The sequence below is a fragment of the Pollicipes pollicipes genome, unplaced genomic scaffold (genome assembly GCF_011947565.3).
Source record: "Pollicipes pollicipes isolate AB1234 unplaced genomic scaffold, Ppol_2.1 Scaffold_3087;HRSCAF=3621_pilon_pilon_pilon, whole genome shotgun sequence".
In the NCBI taxonomy this organism is placed as follows: Eukaryota; Metazoa; Arthropoda; class Thecostraca; order Pollicipedomorpha; family Pollicipedidae; genus Pollicipes; species Pollicipes pollicipes.
In genome coordinates this window covers 13309240-13328833 of record NW_023596225.1, presented here as the reverse complement: position 1 = coordinate 13328833, position 19594 = coordinate 13309240, and the positions used below count along the sequence as shown (strand labels likewise).

The 19594-nt window shown below is 48.2% G+C and overlaps 1 protein-coding gene across 1 annotated transcript in view; it reads left to right on the top strand.

Moving 5' to 3' along the window:
- LOC119089673 (dopamine receptor 2) overlaps positions 1-13422 on the top strand; it is a 92587-nt gene extending 79165 nt beyond the window's left edge. Inside the window, exon 3 of the mRNA XM_037212467.1 lies at positions 13328-13422. Coding sequence (XP_037068362.1) covers positions 13328-13393 — 66 coding nt within the window. The 3' untranslated portion in view covers positions 13394-13422. The remainder of the gene's footprint in view (positions 1-13327) is intronic.
- The last annotated feature ends 6172 nt before the right edge of the window (positions 13423-19594 follow it).

Below are 19594 nucleotides of genomic sequence, written 5' to 3'. Positions count from 1 at the left end.
ATAGGCTCACATTATATGGGTTTGCAAAATTGTCCTTCCCTAAAGAATTCTGAAAAGATTGAGGCTATTACTGATGCACATTGTACTGTATTCACAAATTTTGTATGCAGGAGAGCATTGTTCGTGAGTCATCAATGTCATAGTCACTGCAACCTGCGTGAGATGCTGGATGCTGAGAAAGGCGGAAAAATATGGCTGTTGGTGTATTGGGTAGCATTTAATAATATTTTTATCATGAGACGTGTGTGCACTGGCACCTTCATCTCTTCCTTGCATTTTGCCCATCCAACCATGACTACATGCACTTGTCATGTGTTCAGCCTTGTGCAAGGTCAGCATGTTTGCAGTGCCATTTCACCACATTTAAATCCTCCTGTCACTTTTTTAATAAAGCAGCCTGATGGTTGCAACATGTTGCATGACTGTGGAAATGGAAGATGTCTTTGCATCTTTCGCGTCTACGTTTTGTGGATTCCCAAACCAGGCTGGGCAAGTGATGCCACTTATTGGTCGTCTGCTTTGCTGAAAGTGATTTGTATATTGTATGATGTGTTTTGGGTCAGTAATATGTCAGATGGCGAGTCAATACAAGAGAGGACACTTGACCCATCTGTTCATGATGGAATTTATTATGAAGGCAGCATGGATTGCAGTACAAAAACCATATCATTTTTCATTATGTCATGCCACAGTGGAGCACTGAGGTAGTGCCACAACTGTTGATCCATGCCACTACACAATGTACCACATTGGTTGACTACTTTATGTCAAGCCTATGGGACAGCAGCTTATAATTCATGAACGATTGGCAACAGCTGATTTAACAATGCCAAAGGACCATCAATAGCAAGCATGTTATTGCACCATAAAAGCTATATTAGCGTTAAAATTAATTGCATAAATAATCCCACACAAATATACATTCTTGGTAGCCCAGCCTTACCATCTTTACCATCGCAATAGCAATTCCATTGGCAATCAATTCATAGCAACTTACAAACTTACTAATTTTTGCACGACACCACATTTCCAGTTACAATCAATAAACGCAGTAACTATTGTGCACATCACATGATATCAATGTCAGCACTACAGCACTGCAGGCAACGATGGATCGACGATAAAGCATTTAAAAAATCATCATCATCAGCATAGCAGCAACAGCAGCAGCACAGCATATCGTGCTTTGGCATAAATAATCTGCCATAAAAGGTGGCGATAGCTACGTTGCGTATGTCAAAGAGTCCACCAAAACTTTTCTTACGGCCAGCCCCAAGAAAAAAAATCCACAGACAAGCCACCCACTAATCCGCCACCCGACACAGGCCCTGCGACGAGAATGGCCGGTTGGCGTCAGCTTTCGTGCGTTTTGAGATATTCTTTGGGTCTGGCTGCCAGATGCTGCCAGGCATTGCTGTCGGCACACAACTATTCCATGGCGCCATCATACAATGACGTAATGGGGCGCAGTTTCGCGATTATAATTTTTTAATTACAACTTTATATGATCTATTTATATAGCATGTTATACACAACAAATATGCAACTAAATATAATTTATTTTTACAACTTTGAAACTCTGCTTCTTAGCGCCGCTTTAGAGCCTTGAAAGCGTACCAATAGTTACAAATAAGCTTTTTCCATCATATCTGATGCCTACTTCAATATCTTCAAACGTGGAACATTCCCTTCAAGGTGCCCCCTGCGACTCTGAAAATGACTAATGGTCAAGTTCCCGTACCTTATACGGGTATTATGACAGCCCGCCACGAGCTGAACTGGTCATTTTAGCATTATTTTCGAGTATGCATCCATATCTGGACAGTTGTTACCAAAGTTTCTCATTATTCTCCCGTGTGTTGTGTAATAACTCATTTACATTTTGTATACGTGGATGTCCAATGGTTGTGTTGCATTACAAACTATTTAAAACCTTCCATAATAGTAAAAGGGCTGTGTCGGAAGCTTTCGTTCGAGCGCAATTTCTAGACGGTCTCTAGGACATGTTTTACCCAGCTGCTAAAACTGGATTTGCTGTAGTTGGAAATATTATATAGCATAATATATTTTACAGAACCGCATTCATCTTGGCGTTCGCTTATACAATGAACATGGTCAAGGTCTTCGCAGCCTTGTTTGCATGTATCAAAACATAAGCATGATGTACTCACACCATCAATCGTACAAATACTGGCCATGCGTGCATGTAAGCGGTGGGCATCGGCAGTAACAACGCAAAAACAGTCGTTCTCCTGCAGCGTCTCCCTCTCGCTCGGCCGCCGCGGGCTGGTGCGTGAGCGTGCCCCCGACACCTCAGATTGGTCCCCTGGGTCCCGCGCCGTCAAATGTCACCGGTGCGCTGCGCCACGAGTGAGGCCGGCTGCCGGGTGGCCGGGCGCGGCGCCGCTCTTTTTATGTGTGCCAGCTAGCTTGCTGCGGCCGCGGTGGCCGGACAGGTGATTGGCGGCTCTCTTGACGCAAACGAGTATCTGATGGCCCAAAGAGCGTCGCAACAAAGAGCCCTAATAGGTAGCTGCAGAGTCTGGACAGATGCAAAACTTTTGGTCTGATTCCCCAAACACGAGACGTGGAGCTGACAAGCATGGTACAATACGGAACAGATAGCCCCCGTTCTCTCTCTCTCTCTCTCTCTCTCTCTCTCTCTCTCTCTCTCTCTCTCTCTCTCTCTCTCTCTCTCTCTCTCTCTCTCTCTCTCTCTCTCTCTCTCTCTCTCTCTCTCTCTCTCTCTCTCTCTCTCTCTCTCTCTCTCTCTCTCTCTCTCTCTCTCTCTCTCTCTCTCTCTCTCTCTCTCTCTCTCTCTCTCTCTCTCTCTCTCTCTCTCTCTCTCTCTCTCTCTCTCTCTCTCTCTCTCTCTCTCTCTCTCTCTCTAACGAAGTTTTAATATATTATATATATATATATATATATATATACACATATATTGTTACAACACGGACACACCGATCTGGTGTTAGCTAGAAGTTGGTGCCAGTCATTGCGCCTGGTGTGTCGCGGATAACACTGCATAGATCCGTGTCCGGTTTGGACTAGGGTCCCATCAGCTGGTCACGAACGGTTTGGACCAGCGTCCCATCGGCTAGTCACGGACGGTTTGGACCAGCGCCCCATCAGCTGGCTACGGACGGCTCGCTGGAATATCACTCAGGGAAGTCCTCATCGGGATCTCTTTGTTCGCTGCAGCTGCAGGATCTCTTTGTTCGCTCTGGCAATTGACACCTTGCCTGGCGACGGCGTAGGATCGTTTCGCTGTCAGCTCAGGTAATTAAAAAGTATTGGCCGTGTATTGAACCCTTTAGCTCAGTAGCCACAGCGAGAGTGACCCCAACGACTCCTTTGGTATTCTCACACATACAAGACTCATCGCTTTTTTGCCTATACCTAAATCCTCACAACGCTAATGCAGATGACTAGTGGCCGCGGTAGTTTGTCGGTGGAGATCAACCCGTGTTAACCGACAAAAACCAGTGTGTTCACAAGCCAGGGTTAGGAATGTATGTTTCATTGACTCTGTTCATGCATTTCTTCCGTAGATCAGGAAATTCAGGAGCTGTAGTAAGGCGAAGGGAATGTGCGATTGGATGTCACTGCAAATTGATGTGTGAAATAAAATCCCAGTCTGTGGATTCCAGAACTTCCTGGAGTGAGGCCGAGGATGAGGTGAATTCTCAAGTTCAAAGGTGATATGCATGATATAAGTCACTTACTCGATCATTCTTTGAAAAATCTCTTCATTTGCGTTTTTTTACAAATGTATAAATGTAAATGCAGCTGCATTAAACGTGAGACTTAATTTCAAAATTAATCAAAATTACGTAAGTTGTTAAGTTCATTTGCGAGGAACATTATTGCCGAAGATAACAAGGTAGCCTTAACAAAAGCCTTATTCATCGGAGAAAGACTAGGAGAATGAAGATACAGATGGGTTGATAGCTCGGCAACCTTCCTTGATCGAAACAATAGCACTTATGCTATTGTTTAGGATTTCAGGACCGTAAATATCAACAATATCAGAGTTCTCGTAAATATCAGCCCATCCATATCTCCATTCTCCTACTTTTTCTCCGAGAAATAAGACCATTGCTTCTGTCATATCTATGAAATGAGTTCACCTACATTGACCGTTAATTTCTTTGAAATCGGATCTTTTAACAGCAGGCTACTACAGCAGACAACAAAACAGCACCACCGATTTATGTCCACATTATAACAGGATCACGTGATGCAGCATTATGGCATGATGTCAAGCCTGAGCCTCGTCTGTTTACATCAATCATAAAATGTGGCTATGTAAAGGTTCCTTTGATTCGTATTGCAGAACAACCAACTTGCTTGCAAAGATAGCATGGCCAAGCACGCTAGCAGCATCAATTCCACCCACACTATCCAAATCTGTTGCCGGTAAGGTGTCAAAACTGTTGCCCCTTAAGCAGCGACCCAGCTGCGTTTACTTCAATGTGGAAATCTTTGTATTTTATATGGACTTATGTGTCATCAACTCTAGCTGTGCGGGCCCAAAGAGTCGACCATTCTCCACGCGTGAACGCCGTTCCTAACTAATCGCTCTGGTCTTAGACCAGCCCACGGCCCGGTGAAAGCAGTCCGGCCCGACGCTTAGCGCTCGGTGGTTCCAAGAATATACCGCGCTGAAAGATTAATCAAGACATCTTTTATCTAAGAGTTCGCGTCAGTTTCCGACGGATGTCATGTCCTTGTCATGTTGGTCATCATGCCAGTTGTCCTGAAATCATGTCAGTTATGAAACCATCGTTTTTCATTTAAGCCGCTTAAGATCTAAGGCGACATAATCTGGCATTTAACAATAATTAAATGTCAGATCATAAATGCCAGATATGATATTTAACAACAGTTAAATATCAGCACCGTTAAAAAGACCGCTGGTACATTTCAAACAATCATGGCTCTGGTCTCCTTCCGTAAGGCTCAGAAGAAGCCTTCCCGCTAATGTATCCCACTCTAACGGTGTCGGGCTGGTAATCTTTCCCACTGGTTCAACACTTTATACTTGTGCGAATAATAACCGAAGCATCAGGTTCAAAGGGGATGTTCCACATTTGTATGCTGCTTTGAACTGGCACAGCCATCGTGAGGACTTTTTATGCAGTTCACGCTCATGTCCTTTTTAAGACTCAACACGATCTGGTTCGTGAGTTACACACACGCAAAAGTGCGAACAAGGTTTATTTGGAGCCTATTTCAAAGTTGCTTCGGCATTAATGACGTCACACAAAAGTCATGCGATCGCGGTCATACTACAGGCTGTTTTCTGCTTATGATCAAAACAGCATGCCGCTGGTACATTCGCAAAAGCGATGATGCGGCACTTCTGATACAATGCGCGGAAGATGATTGGCTGTTAGCAAGATTTCGCTGCCGAATGCGTGTCGCAAACGTAAGCGTGGGTACTTTCGGGCTGTGCGGCATTCGTTGTGAACAGGTCATTTTTCCTTATTTCTAAGCCATAGGTCAATGTTATAAAACAGAATGCCACTGTCTGCAAAAAAGTACGGCACCCAAAAAAAGACACTCTCCCGAAGGTTATAAAAAAGGCGTGACGGCAAGTCCATCTTTTTTCCCTGCTGGCGTTTTTTCTTATTCTTGAAGAAACCTCTTGAGCCGGATTACCATAAACCCGCGTTGGGACTTTGTGTTGAAGGGAGCTCACGGTGAAATGCGGTGTTATGACTGAAAATCTGTATGGAAATTGCGAGAAAACCTGCAATTTGATAGTTCCGCGAGATGTGCAAGTGCGACATCACACTTATTTGACAAAAGAGTGTTAATCGGGGGCTTGAAATGTGTGTGATCACTGGTGGTGTGTGCCAGTGGCTTGTATTGATCTTGATGTGATGGAGAGTATACGTGCGAGGTTTGTACTTCGAGGAGAGTACATTGTTGTGGTATTCTTTAAGTCTACGGACTCTAAAAATGTGATATTTAATACCTGTCTTTACCTTTACGTTTGTGTTTGAACATGACGACGGAACGCTGACAAACTAAGGGAAGCACTAGCACTTCTGTTGCAGGGGTGTACAAAGGCCAGCTGGTACTTCATTGTGATCTTGCCAACATTTTTAACCTATTGAGGTGGGTAAGGACTATTAACAGCAAGCATGTCATCGCACCGCAACGGTTATGCCTGGGTTTAGTATTAATTGCATGAAGAATTTCTAAGCAAAAAACATTCCTGATAGCCCAGCCTTACCATCTTTTCCATGGCAATGGCAATGTGTTGGCAATCAATTCATAGCAACGTTACAAATTTATTAATTTTTGCATGACACCGCATTTCCAGGTTCAAACAATAAAGACAGTAACTACTGTGCACATCACATGATGCCAATGTTAGGACTAGGGCACGGCGGGCAACGATGGGTCGGCAATAAAGTATTAACAAAATCATCAAGAACACAGCAGCAACAACAGCGGCACAGCGTGTCGTGCTTTGATATTAATAATCTGCCATCGAGGCTGGCGATCGCTACGTTGTATATGTCAAACAGTCCACCAGATATTTTCTTAAGGCCAGCACCATGATAAGAAATCCACAAACAAACCACCCACTAATCCGCCACTTGACACAGCCCCCTCGACGAGAATGGCCAGTTGGCGTCAGCTTTCTTGTGTTTCAAGGTGTTCCTTAGGTCTGGCTGCCACATGCTTCCAGGTATTGCCGTCGTCGCAGAACCATTCCATGACGCCATCAAACGATGACGTAATGGGGTGCATTTCTACAAACCTGGAGACTTTGCTACTTAACGTCGTTTTTGAACCTTGAATGCTTACCAATAGTTACAAGTAAGGCTTTGCCATCATATCTGATGCCTACGTCAATATCTTCAAGTGTGGAACATTCCCTTTAACCGGCAAATTTTGGCACGAATCTTACCCTTATAACTGGAAAACAAACGCTACTACTGTAGTTGCCGGAAGGCAAAGTGTTACGCCTTCAGAGACTACATGCACTCGTCGGCAGTCACATCGAGACTGTTTCCGCACGCCCTATTCTCGTACGGCGGAGGACGTGAGCCCGGACCAAGCGCGGGACCTCATACCAAAGCGCCACAAGCTTCTCCAGTCATTCATACGCTGTCACACTCAGTAGGCCATACTTGGAGCTTAAATTGAAAATATGTGAAGACCAAAATACTCATTGCTATTTAAGTAAAATTTTAAATTCCATACAACTGGAAAGTTTGCACTGATGATAATGCTGAGAGGTTTGGACGCAGTTATTCGAAGTAGGGACGCGTGTTCGGACCCGGGGAACAAATACCAATGTTACTCTGATAGGCAGTCGGGGCCGAATACACTGGTTGTGGTCCTTTATTTACAACCGTTTCGATAGGTATTAGCAAAACAAGAGTGATTGAAACTCAGTGTCAGTGTTTGAAGCATGCACACACTATCTTGGAACGGAGGATAATATTGTCCATGTTTGCTGCTAAGCAGCGGTGCATCGTCGCTCAGCATGTAACGCGGGGTCTTCTGAAGCAAAAGTCGGACTAGTCAGGTTGCCGAGGGCCTTGACTTGTGGTTGACGTGAGTATGAGCCCGTACATTTCAAAGGCATCACAGGAGACGCCATTTTGTCAATTTCGAGACGCTCATTTGGCTTAACCCACAGCTGAATGGACTCGAGAGGCCTTTGTCGATGTTTTTTAGGGGGAGCATGCCTTATGCACCGCCCCATCACTGTCCTTTGTAGAACAGTCAAGGAGTTGAGTTTCATCAGCGTAGATCCCTCAACATAGCTGTTGAGCTGCCCGCGACAGAAATGTAAACGTCTTATCTTATTAATAGCAATGTAGAAGATTACAAGAACATGACATGATACTAACAAGTTAGATGCCCCCTCCACACTCCCAGAATTGACACAGTCCAGTTATTTGTAACGGAAAGGTGAGTCGTGGTCATGTGCTTTGTTTCTGGTTCTGGCTCACAAAGGTAATTTTTAGCGACGCTTTGGCTAGGTCAGCCTACGCGGCCAGCTTACTGCTGGCGTCGGGTCGCGTGTCTCCCGCCAGACGGCCGTTGTGAAGACCTTGCGCCCTGTCCCGAGACCACGACAGGACGCCGGAAGTGGGCGCTGATGTGCGCGCCGCGTGAGTTAGTGCAGCGCATCGCGCAGGAGCCGGTATTTAGGGGGGGGGGAGGGCGGAGGTCGCAGAAGCACGGCAACTTGAATGGCCTCGAAACCGATGCACCCCTATACGATAGCTACTGGAGTGGCAAACCTTAGAATGGGGGGGGGGGAGAGAGAGGAGAGAGGAGAGAGAGAGAGAGGGAGAGAGAAGAGAGAGAGGAGAGAGAGAGAGAGAGAGAGAGAGAGGAGAGAGAGGAGAGAGGAGGGAGAGAGGAGAGAGAGAGAGAGAGAGAGAGAGAGAGGAGGAGAGAGAGAGGAGGAGAGAGAGAGAGAGAGAGAGAGAGAGAGAAAGAGAGAGAGAGAGAGAGGGGAGTAGAGAGGAGAGAGAGAGAGAGAGAGAGTCCAGTTGACTGGCTGTCCCTCAGCCCAACTTTGAGAAGAGAGAGAGAGAAGAGAGGAGAGAGAGAGAGAGCAGTTTCGAGAGAGAGGATCTCAGCTTTGTCCTAGCACTACGAGGACACTGTTGACTACGTGACCACCGCGCTGCGATGCAAAATGAATCCTTTGTTCCACAAACGTCGGATTGCTCACCGCTCGATCTGAAGAAACCGTCTTACTCGACGTCCTGCGGTGGTTCTGCGCTGGGTCGTCCTCAGGCTGTTCGGCTTGTGCGGATGACTGGCTCATCTCTAATCTTGCAAGTCTTGTCTACGATAAGAGGATTGGTCTCGAGTTAGCATGAACATCCGCACCGAATTCGCCACGTCATTTCGCGCTGAGGCCTTGCATCGATTGCGGCGCTGTCGACGTGCAAGACCTGGGAAGGTATCGGACTCCTAATGTTTCCGCCGGCAGGAGTGTGCGCATGATTTTCGTACGGAGAGGAATGGCACAAACATCTCCATTGATTATACAGATGCATTCAAAATTCACTCCCCAGCCTGTACGTTTTCGTGCGTTGGTGCCATTAGCAAGGGCACGTGTTCCGTGACCCCCCACCACCCGTCCATGGGACGCCGCTGCTTGAGCCCGACAAAGCGGGAGAACAGAGACAGGGCCAAGAGGCGGTCCCCCGCATGCCGATGCGCAATCGATACCGCGCGAACAAGACCGCATGACGTCAGCCGGCGGGCTGAAATATGGGCGCTGTGCGGCGCATCTGTGCACGCGCTGATTGCCTGGGAGACGGGTCAGTTGGCCGTTATTGGCTTGTCCTGAGGCCGGCTGGAACACCCGCCCTCTGCCGCGCCATGCCCGGATACCCGTCTAGGCAGGCCGTGTCGATGGTAACGAGAATTGTGTCTTCGGCTTCCAGCACGCCGGGCTGACGCGCGTGTTCCAACTCGGCGAGAGGCCTGGGTTGCCTGGTCTGGGTGGCCTGGCCTGGGTGCTTGCTGGTCGGTGAAGCTGACCGTTGAGCGGTGTTTACACGCGCCCGATTTAGTGCCCGCACACGTGCCCGCTGCCTGCTTGATGGTGCTAAGCAGAAAGAAGTTGGAGAGCGATCGTGGGCCTAGAATTTGAGTTGTGATTGCCTTTAATTCGCCATCCGTCCTGACGGCGTTGAAGGCCTCGTCCATTTTCACTGAAACTCATAGGCAAATGACGCCAGGGCCTTAAAATTTTCACCACTCCTCAAAAACTAAGGCACATTTCTTGTAAAAAATGGGGTTTCCGTTCAGAATGGGTCAGGTCACAACAACGTAATCAGTTTGACCCACAGTCCTACCAGTTGATTCGCACGGAAACATTCATTCTCACCACCAAATGAAGTGACAGCACGGCTCAAAGGCGCTGACCGTCCGCCCCTTGCAGCTGGTAGTTGGCTGACTGTCAACTGAGTCAGCATGTGGAACGTCTGCCATAATTTTTGCTAACGATGTGACCACGCTTTTAATTCTGGTATATCGATGGCTTGATGTCCTCAGGTTTGTTTTGATGACCTCACCTACCAGCTGAGTGAGTCAGAAATGGCCAACGATATGAAATATAATTCGCAAGACACTAAACTCGTGGGAACCGCATTTAGTCGACCAATTTATTTTTCTTTAAAATGTTGTCATGGTCTACCGTATTAGTACAATAGGCTCGGCATTGCAGAAACACCTCAGGGTTGTCGAAGACATAGAGCGGAAGGGATCCGATCTATGTCTTCGACAACCCAAGTGCACGCTACCAGATCGCACGTGTTACAGCACAGTTGGATCCACTGGGTGACATTTGTCAGAGTTCCTGCCCTAACTTCCAGCTGTCGTCATGGCGGGCAACTCTCCGCTTGTTGTGTGATGTACCCGTGTTGTGCTCTCCCGGACCATCCGCTGCTGCGGCACCCCCTGTGAGCGCGTCTCCTAATATGATCAGCTTGACAGTCACCCCACTAAGGACACGTGGACGCCCAGTGCGACTTAGGCATCATAACGGCCCTCCTAGCAAGATCAGCGCGATGATGCTATGCAGAGCTATGCTGCTATATAGCTGTGCCCTCTGTCTGTCCGGTACGAGCAAGCACAGAAATGCAGCTGAATCGCATGTATTCGAACAGTGTACGATGGTTGGTTATGAGCTATCCGAGTGAATAAGGAGAAACACTCACGGGTGTCGGGGCACAGCGCCGTGCCCTGCACCGGAGGTCGCGTCGTCAGCATTGTACCATAGCGTCGTGTGCCCAGAAAATTCATTTAATAATCTCCCATTTCTTAACTTGTTTGGGTTTCATTAGCCCTTCGTGTATCATTCGGCCCCGAACAGAAGCTGCTACTTCACTACCACGTTTGATGCTGTGCACTCGAGCTTGGTACCAACAGCCGCCGGAACCGCTGTCTCAAGCAGTGGCTCGTCCCGCGGCGTTTATTCTTAGGTAATGGGTCGAACCATTGGTGTCAACCACAGTGGTCTGCTCGATGGTTGTACGGGGTCGCTGCAGTGGGGGCCTGCACCGGCTTTCTCTCGCTTTGGGCAAGGTGCCGACTAGCCGCTTAATCCACTCCGCCCAGCACTGCTTGCTCTTGACAGGATTTGTGCTTCTAACGGCACTGGTGTGATGCATATAAAGTCATCCGCATGAATGTTAATGCATGGGGAGGTAACTGGATTAATTTCTACGCGATAATTTCCTTTGTCCCTGGAGGATACAGGCCATTCAGGAAGACCCGTCCGGAAATAACACGTGGTGCTCTCTTCATTGTGATTGTTGGTAGTGTCTGTGCCGCTACAGATAAAGCCACTTCCTACATGTGATTGCTGTCACGCCGTGTACCTCTACGGATGAGTCCAGTTCGTACATGGTCACCGGATGTATGTCAAGCGTCTGCTGTCCAAAACATACCCATGCATGGAAGAAGGTGTTCGGCAGGCTTGTAAATCTAATGCCGCGGACGGGTCAAATATTGTATTGCATTGCGTCTTTAACGAGCTGGTGTCACTACTTTACACGATGTTAGGCCCAGGTTACTCTACGGACTATGGCCAATGGACCCTGCAAAAGCATATGTCATTGCCGAAAGGTTAGCGTGTCCGGTAGCGTAAGCTTCAAATGATGGATCACGTTGTATTCATGGGAACTTAATAGCACCTTTGTGCCCTTTGAAAATAAATGTTGTGATGGAAAGAACGGAAACAATGCTCATTGCGCGGAACGAAAGCCAAGCCGGGCGTTATATGGTGCATTTATTGGGAAAGGGACGGATTTGCTCACTGTAACTTATGCTTTTGTTTTCAGCACCTTTCAGCAAGCTCTCAGGGGTCTGAACGTTTCCGTGAAGCGTGCAATGGGATAATGGGGTTGGTGGGGGTTAAAGGTGGGCATTCTCAAGTGGTACAAAACCGCATCCACGGCCGAGGAATTAAAACCCTACAGGCAGATAGCGTAGACTGGATGGCCAGTCCATATGCCACCTCTATCTGTTTATGCTGTTTGGCAAACTGCTTCACGTCACACGCAATCTTCCGACCCACTCTCAGAACACTAATGACAGCTGTCAGCAACACCATCTTAACATCCACTAGGCACTTCAACCCAAGCAGCATGATGCCACCCATTATAAGCTCACTGGTTGGGTTCTTGCAACACACTGTTTGCAAGAAACGATGCTAAGAATACGCAAACCAAATACCACAAAAGCTGCGCATACAATCTCTCCATTTTGCTGTCTTTTGTTGCTATTTTTTTCGCCAGTTTGCCTACCACCCACGATATCCCTGCTTTTAAAAACTGCACGTGAGGTCTTATGGTGCAACACTGGATTTCCGGAAATTTTCAGATCAAATGCTGCTTGTCCGACAGTGTCCAACCGTATATTCGTTGCGATTAAAAATGACCTGCGACCTCCTAAAAATGCTTTCATAACCAGAGATCTTAAGCACGATATGATCATGCTTGAAACTGAGTGGAGAAACTCCCCGGTTTATGGGCTGACACCAGTGTGGCATCAATGCTGTCTCTAAACCGGACGTTAGAGTTTCGCTTCGTTCCCACCCAAAACTCACGCGAAGCCTTGGTCTATTGGCCTTGTCTCCACTTCAAAGCAAGTTTCACCGAATACGAGTCAGTTCCGATGGCCTGGCCGTCTCACCTTCAATGCGTGTTAGGCGACTGCGGCCACCGGCTCACGGTCACTGGTCCAGGGCCACATATCTGGGTCCTGGCCGAACGGGGTCCGCTCTATGTTTGCCCGAATCCATGCGTGCTCTGTGTCTCCCCGTGCTCTGTGTCTCTCCGGGCTCTGTATATCGCCGCGCTCTGTATCTCCCGTGCTCTGCGTCTCCGCGTGCTCTGTGTCACCCCGTGCTCTGTGCCTCCCCGGGCTCTGTATCTCTCCGTGCTCTTTGTCTCCTCGTGCTCTGTGTCTCCCCGGGCTCTGTACCTCCCCGTGCTCTGTGCTTCCCCGGCCCCTGTGTCTCCCCGTGCTCCGTATATCCTCGTGCTCTGTGTCTCCCCGTGCTCTGTGTCTCCGCGGGCTCTGTATCTCTCCATACTCTGCGTCGCTCCGTGCTCTGTGCCTCTCCGGGCCCTGTGTCTCCCCGGGTTCTTTATCTCCCCGTGCTCTGTGCCTCCCCGGGCCCTGTGTCTCCCCGGCCTCCGTGTCTTCCGTCTGCCTCTGCTATGTCTCCGGCTCCGGTGTCTGTAACAGTCCGTATGGAGTCTGTGTTTGCCGGGCTGATGGCGGCCGCGCGTCTGATCCAACGCGTCTCTGTTCTCTGCAGCTGGATCATCCCACCATCGTGTTGTCGCCGCCGAGTCGGCGCCACACGCCCGAGGTCAGCCGGTGACCTGGCGCCGGCCGGCTGCCCCAGCCTAGCCCGGCTCTGCCGACCCGTGGTCAGCGCCTGGGGCACGTCCAGTGCCGCCGCCATGGACAGGTGAGACAAGCCCAGCCGGACGCCGAGCCCTGACCCGGCTCTTCTGCAGACCACAGGCTCCAGCTCCCCACTGACTTATGGCAGATGCCCTGTGGTGTCACCGACATGAGCCAGTGAAGAACGCCCTCGATTCCAAATATAACACCCACAGAATCAGCTGATATAGCCCATGGAGACCATTAAGACTTTAAGCGTGCAGGAATGGCGCACTCGAATGCTATGTAGAGTTAAAACAGTTATTGAGAACGATTAGTGACCAGTGGTCTATAGCTAATGACATTATCAATCGCACCATTTATATGAGCTCAAGACTTACCGATATGCCGGACATATCATACCGTCAACAGCGCATCGACCGTTGCTATGCGCTACGATGTTAGCACCGACGACTTGCTTGTTAGCAAACACACTGAGTGCCCCTCTCGACAGAGTTGGGAATGGGCTTGGGTCGTGACGTTATAGGTGAAAAGGACCTTACTCCGAAATAGGGAATGGAATTTCGTGCAACTCTCAAGTACATGTGAGCCAATGCCCGGCTGGGCTGAACCGGGTGAGTGCCAGAGGCACGTCCCGTGCCGTTGTCAAGGATAGGTCATACGAGGCGCTGCGGCGCGCGGTTGGTGCTGGTATTTTTCCTACTGGAGTCATCTGCAACATCGCGCGCAGGATCGTCCACTAATGTTTACTTGACATTCCGGCTCGGTATCTCACTTCACTTGGCCCGTCAAAATCACGTCATGCTTCGCTCATCTCAACTGGTTTGAAAACCAAATTTGCTTATAGGCGAGCAACTTGTGTTCCTGCTCCCGTTCGGGTATGCTTGGGAACATTTGTATCGCAGCTTATTCACTTGAGGGCTCCTGGAAAGGAAACAGACTGGTGTTTTTGCTTCTTATCGCCGTGCGAATATTGATAAACTCATGCATTTGGCCACCATGCGCGCACGATATCATACCGTGCGTACTCCATGCCGTGTGGGCTAGCAGGCAAACAGCCGCACGCGGGTGCTATCTCCTGCAAGATACTGGCCTGCAGGCATGACCCGTTACCCTTCTGCTGCACTGTTGTTGTGCTGAGCGCGTCCTGTCCTGGCTCCTATTTGAAATGACGCCATCAGTTTGTAATAAGGCGCTCGGTCTCACGGTATGGTTATGTGATCCTGTCATTATTCTATGCCAGTGGAAACCGGCAATTCGCGAGATGTACAGTGGATTGATTTCACCACATGTTCTGTTTCTGCACAAATAACCAGGGATGTGGTTTCCGATCCAGTTAGAGGGCTTTAGTCCCCTGCCCCCAAACGTGGGCTCCAGTCCCCCAACTGTGAGAAGAAAATGGGTCAAATCCGGGGAGAAAGCCTGGCAAAAGTCAACAAGAAAACTAATGCTGCATTATGGGCGATACGTTGATCACGTCCGATTGGCAACGGGCCAAATATGTTTTAAGACTTTTTTAATGAGAAAGCTTCTCTCCCATTGATCACACTTTAAGCACAGCACAATGCATTGAGTTGAGTGAAGCATTTATTGGGGATGTTGATTTGGACTTTGCGCTACCTCTTTGCCGAACAAAGTGTTGAAATCACCCCTTCGTCCGAAGTTCGAAATGGTCTCCAATAGGCGCCGTCAGCCAGCCGAATTGATGCTCTAAGATGTGCATAAATTGTCTGAGCATCAATAAAATAAGCATACAATGGCAATCCATGATTGACAGGTGCAGGACGGCGTGCAGAAATAGCCTAGAACTTGGAGGCTACCAGTCCATTTGGTGAATATGTATGAGGTAAACAAAGTTAACGTCTTGCAATAATTTCCTTTGTTACGTTGACTGATATCCAAAAAGCTCTTAACATGATCTCTGATATTTTCTACACATATAAGTACTCATGCAAATAGAGCATGGGTCCGTAGGAAAAAGGTTGTGCCTACTGACGTGGAATTCAGACTACAATTCATATTGCAATAAAGTATACGCACCCGCACGCCTCGCACATTGAGCTGGTAACGTGTCTGTGCCGTGCCTCACCACTCTGTCGAGAGCATGCTGTTGGGTACAGCTGGCGTCCAGCCATGGTCTGGGGCCGTCCCATCAGCAGGTCACGCCGCTGGACCGTAACCACAGCTGTCGTCCCGCGGGCGGCACCGATAACCGCAGCTGTCGTCCTGCGGGCGACACCGATAACCGCAGCTGTCGTCCTGCGGGCGACACCGATAACCGCAGCTGTCATCCTGCGGGCGGCACCGATAACCGCACCTGTCGTCCTGCGGGCGACACCGATAACCGCAGCTGTCATCCTGCGGGCGACACCGATAACCACAGCTGTCGTCCTGCGGGCGGCACCGATAACCGCAGCTGTCGTCCTGCGGGCGACACCGATAACCGCAGCTGTCGTCCTGCGGGCGGTACCGATAAACGTAGCTGTCGTCTTGCGGGCGGCACCGATAAACGTAGCTGTCGTCTTGCGGGCGGCACCGATAAACGTAGCTGTCGCCTTGCGGGCGGCACCGATAAACGCAGCTGTCGTCCTGCGGGCGGCACCGATAAACGCGGCTAGGGCCGGCAGAGGGCTTTCGCCAGGCTGCAGTCACAGAACAGCTGGGCACTGCGGGCGGGCCCAGCCTCCCGTCCAGCAGCAACGGTGGTCGGGCGGCGGCCTAGCAGGGGCGGGCAGCGGTCCAGCGAGGGGCGGGCAGCGGCCCAGCGGGGGTCGGGCTGCGCTCTAGCAGGGGTTGGCGGCAAGGATGAAAAGCCTTCCCATTTACCGGATATAATCGTTGACAAAAATGGACACTTCTGCGAGCATGTGGTGACAACATTGCGGAAATGGAAATGAATCAAAACACACCATCCCAGTAGGCCGAAGTCAAAGCTGGTCTGAACCCGCTAGCGTTTGTAGCGTAAACTGACGTAGAGCGTATGTCGAAACAGTCACGTTTTGCTGTATGAGCAAGTTGTGCCACAAAGTTCTTCCAAGCATAGTGGCTTTAACCAGTATAGTTTTTTTTTAGCAAATGACAGAAATATACTGCAATGCACGCCATGCAAGTGCTGGCGTCACAGATCAGTCGCGACAGAGTGCTTTTCCAATGCCCCTCAGGTTAGTGTTTTTCACATACTTTTCAACCAAGATTTTCTTCACGGACTAAAGAGTCTATAATACAAAAGTACAAGGCATTTTACTAGTCGCAAGAAACGTGACTGGCGTCAGCACCTAGCGACAAGCGTGATCGGTGCTACCCTGCGCTTTAAAGCGTGAGTAGCACTTTTTTACAGCACCACTTTAAAGCGCTTTAAAGCGTCGCGCCGTGGGAGAAGCACACCGACTTAAAAGACTTGCCAATCGTCATTTTCTTGGAGGCTCCGTGCGACCCTTCTTAGGATCTACCAGGGAAGGCGTCTCTGGTAATAGCGTTAAATAAGCCATGCCAATCTAGAAGACTAGTTGCTTGCGCGTACCCGAGCTGTAGCGTCAAAGGCCAACGGAGGGCGTTAGAATGACACATGCCAAGGATTCATCTAGGGCTTCCTCCTGCTGGAAGGAGCGGCGGCTTTGGGGTAAAAGGCTGAGCATCGCTGATGAAGGCCTCTCACGCTGTACGTTGCGCTTCAGATTAAATGACCTGGCAGGCGGACAGGCGTGTGACACATAATCAAAGTTGATTTTATTTTCATGACGCACTTTTTTCGAGCTAGGATCAGGGGCGCAGTTTCCCAAAATTAGTTTGGGGTTTGACCACCAGAGCATGATAAATGATAAAAAATGATGAACACGAAATGATAAATAAAAAAGGGAACCACATCCCTGGTTAGAAAGCACAGTCCCCTAGCCAAATAACACGCCACGCCCCTGTGGAGCTACTTGTGTTAAGCATGCCTTTATCTGATAACTTTATTAGATTAGCATAAACCATAGTTTAGTGTTTGATGGATTGATTAAAGGGAATCTTCACATTTGGTGATAGTGAGATAAGCATCAAATATGATGGAAAAAGCTTACTTGTAACTGTCGGTAAGCTTTCAAAGCTCAAAAACGAGCCAAAGTAGCAACATTTCAAGGATATTAAAATGCGCCCCACTACGTCATTGCCTGATGGCGTCATGGAATCGTTTTGCGGCGACAGCAATACCTGGCAGCATCTGGCAGCCAGGCCTAAAGAATACCTCGAAACGCACGAAAGCTGACGCCAAACGGCTATTCTCATCGCGGATGCCGTGTTGGGTGGCAGATTAGTGAATGGCTTGCTTGGGTTTTTTCCTGTTACTGGTCGTAACAAAAACTTTGGTGAGCTGTTTGACATACGCAACGTAGTGACTGCCGACTTTTAGGGCAGATTATTCATATCAAAGCACGGTATGCCATGAAGACTCTTATAGCGTCGTGAATCTGTTACCGAAACCTGCCAAGGACCGTTGATGATGTCAATACCGTGTTGTCGACTCATCATTGTCTGCAATGCTGTAGCTCTGACACTGATACCATGTGATGTGCACAATAGTTACGTTCATTATTATTTGTAACTGGATATGCAGTTGCACGCTAAAATTAAAAAGTCTGTGACATTGCTATGAATCGATTGTCAAAGCATTGTTATTTCTATCGTGTGGATGGTAAAGTTGAGCTGCCAGGAATGTCTTTCTTGCTTACGATTACTTATGCAATCACTAGTTAACTCTGATATAATCATTGTGGTGCAAGAGCATTCTAGCTGGTGATAGTCCTTTGGCGTTGTTAAATCAGTTGTTGCAGTCATTCATAAATTTTAAGGTGTTATCTCAAGGGCTTCACATAGAGTAGTCAACCAATGTGCTACATTGTGAGTGCGGCATGGAATAATGAACAATGATGCCATTTTTTGCACTGCAATCCCTGCTGCTTTCATAATAAATTTTATCATGAAAAGATGGGTCAAGCGTGCATTCTTGCGTTAACTCTTGTATCTGAATATGAGTGACCAAAAACACATGATACATTATACAAGTAATTTTCAGCAAAGCACACAATCAACAAGTGATATCACTTGCGTAACGTGTTTCCGGAATCCGCAAAACGTAGGTGACAAAGGTGCAAACACGTCTTCTGATTCCACAGCCATGCAGCATGTTGCGGCCCTCAGGCTGCTTCACTCAAAAGATATGGTTGACGCAAGGAATAACACATGTTTAGCAAGAACATATCACATGTAGTGAAATGACACTGCAAACCTGCTGATCTTGCACTACGCTGGAGACATGACAAGAGCATGTTGTTATGCTTAGATGGGCCGAAATGCAAGGAAGTGATGAAGCTGCCGGTGCAAACAAGGCCTATGATATGTTATTAAGTGTTATCCAAGAAACCAACAGCAATGCACCTTTTTCAGCGCCCAGCATCTCACACATGCACTGCAACTGTGCGTTCCGCACAGGTTGCAGGGACTATGACAATGATGACTAATACAGAATGCTTGCCTGCATACAACAATTTGTTAAAACAGTAGGTTGTGCATCCATGATAGTACATCACTATATTTTATGAAATCAATGCCAAGGTGACTTTAAAGCAGTCTCCTAAAGTACATCACTATATTTTATGACGACATCAATGCCAAGGTGACTTAAAAGCAGTCTCCTAATAAAACTTTTCGCACTTTTGCGGGCGTATAACTCAGGAACCAGAGTTTCGGGTCTTAAAAATGGCATGGCTGTGAACTGCATCAAAAGGTCCTCAAAATGGCTTTTTTAGTTCAAAACCAGTTGTGAAGGTGAAACATTCCCTTTAACTATGCTCTATACCTTCCCCTTTTTAAGGCTGTAATCGCCGTCCTGCTGGTGTGGTATCCTGCCGAAGTATGTCGTCATTCCAGAGTTCCTCACCATCCACTGTTCAATAGAGACTATATGTTCATAGTGCGATAGTTGTTGGTGATCATTAACCAATATTTGATTTATTTGAATTGGTAGGCAATACATCTCATCTTCCAAGTGGCCTTTAGGAGCTTCTCTCAGCCTCCCTGTAAAGAGTACACCATGCATCGAAAGAACCACATTGCCACGACCTCAACTCAGGAAACGTTGAAGACGAGAATTGTTCACAGCGTGGTGCGGAATTCAAGAGAACTGAGTCTGCCGACA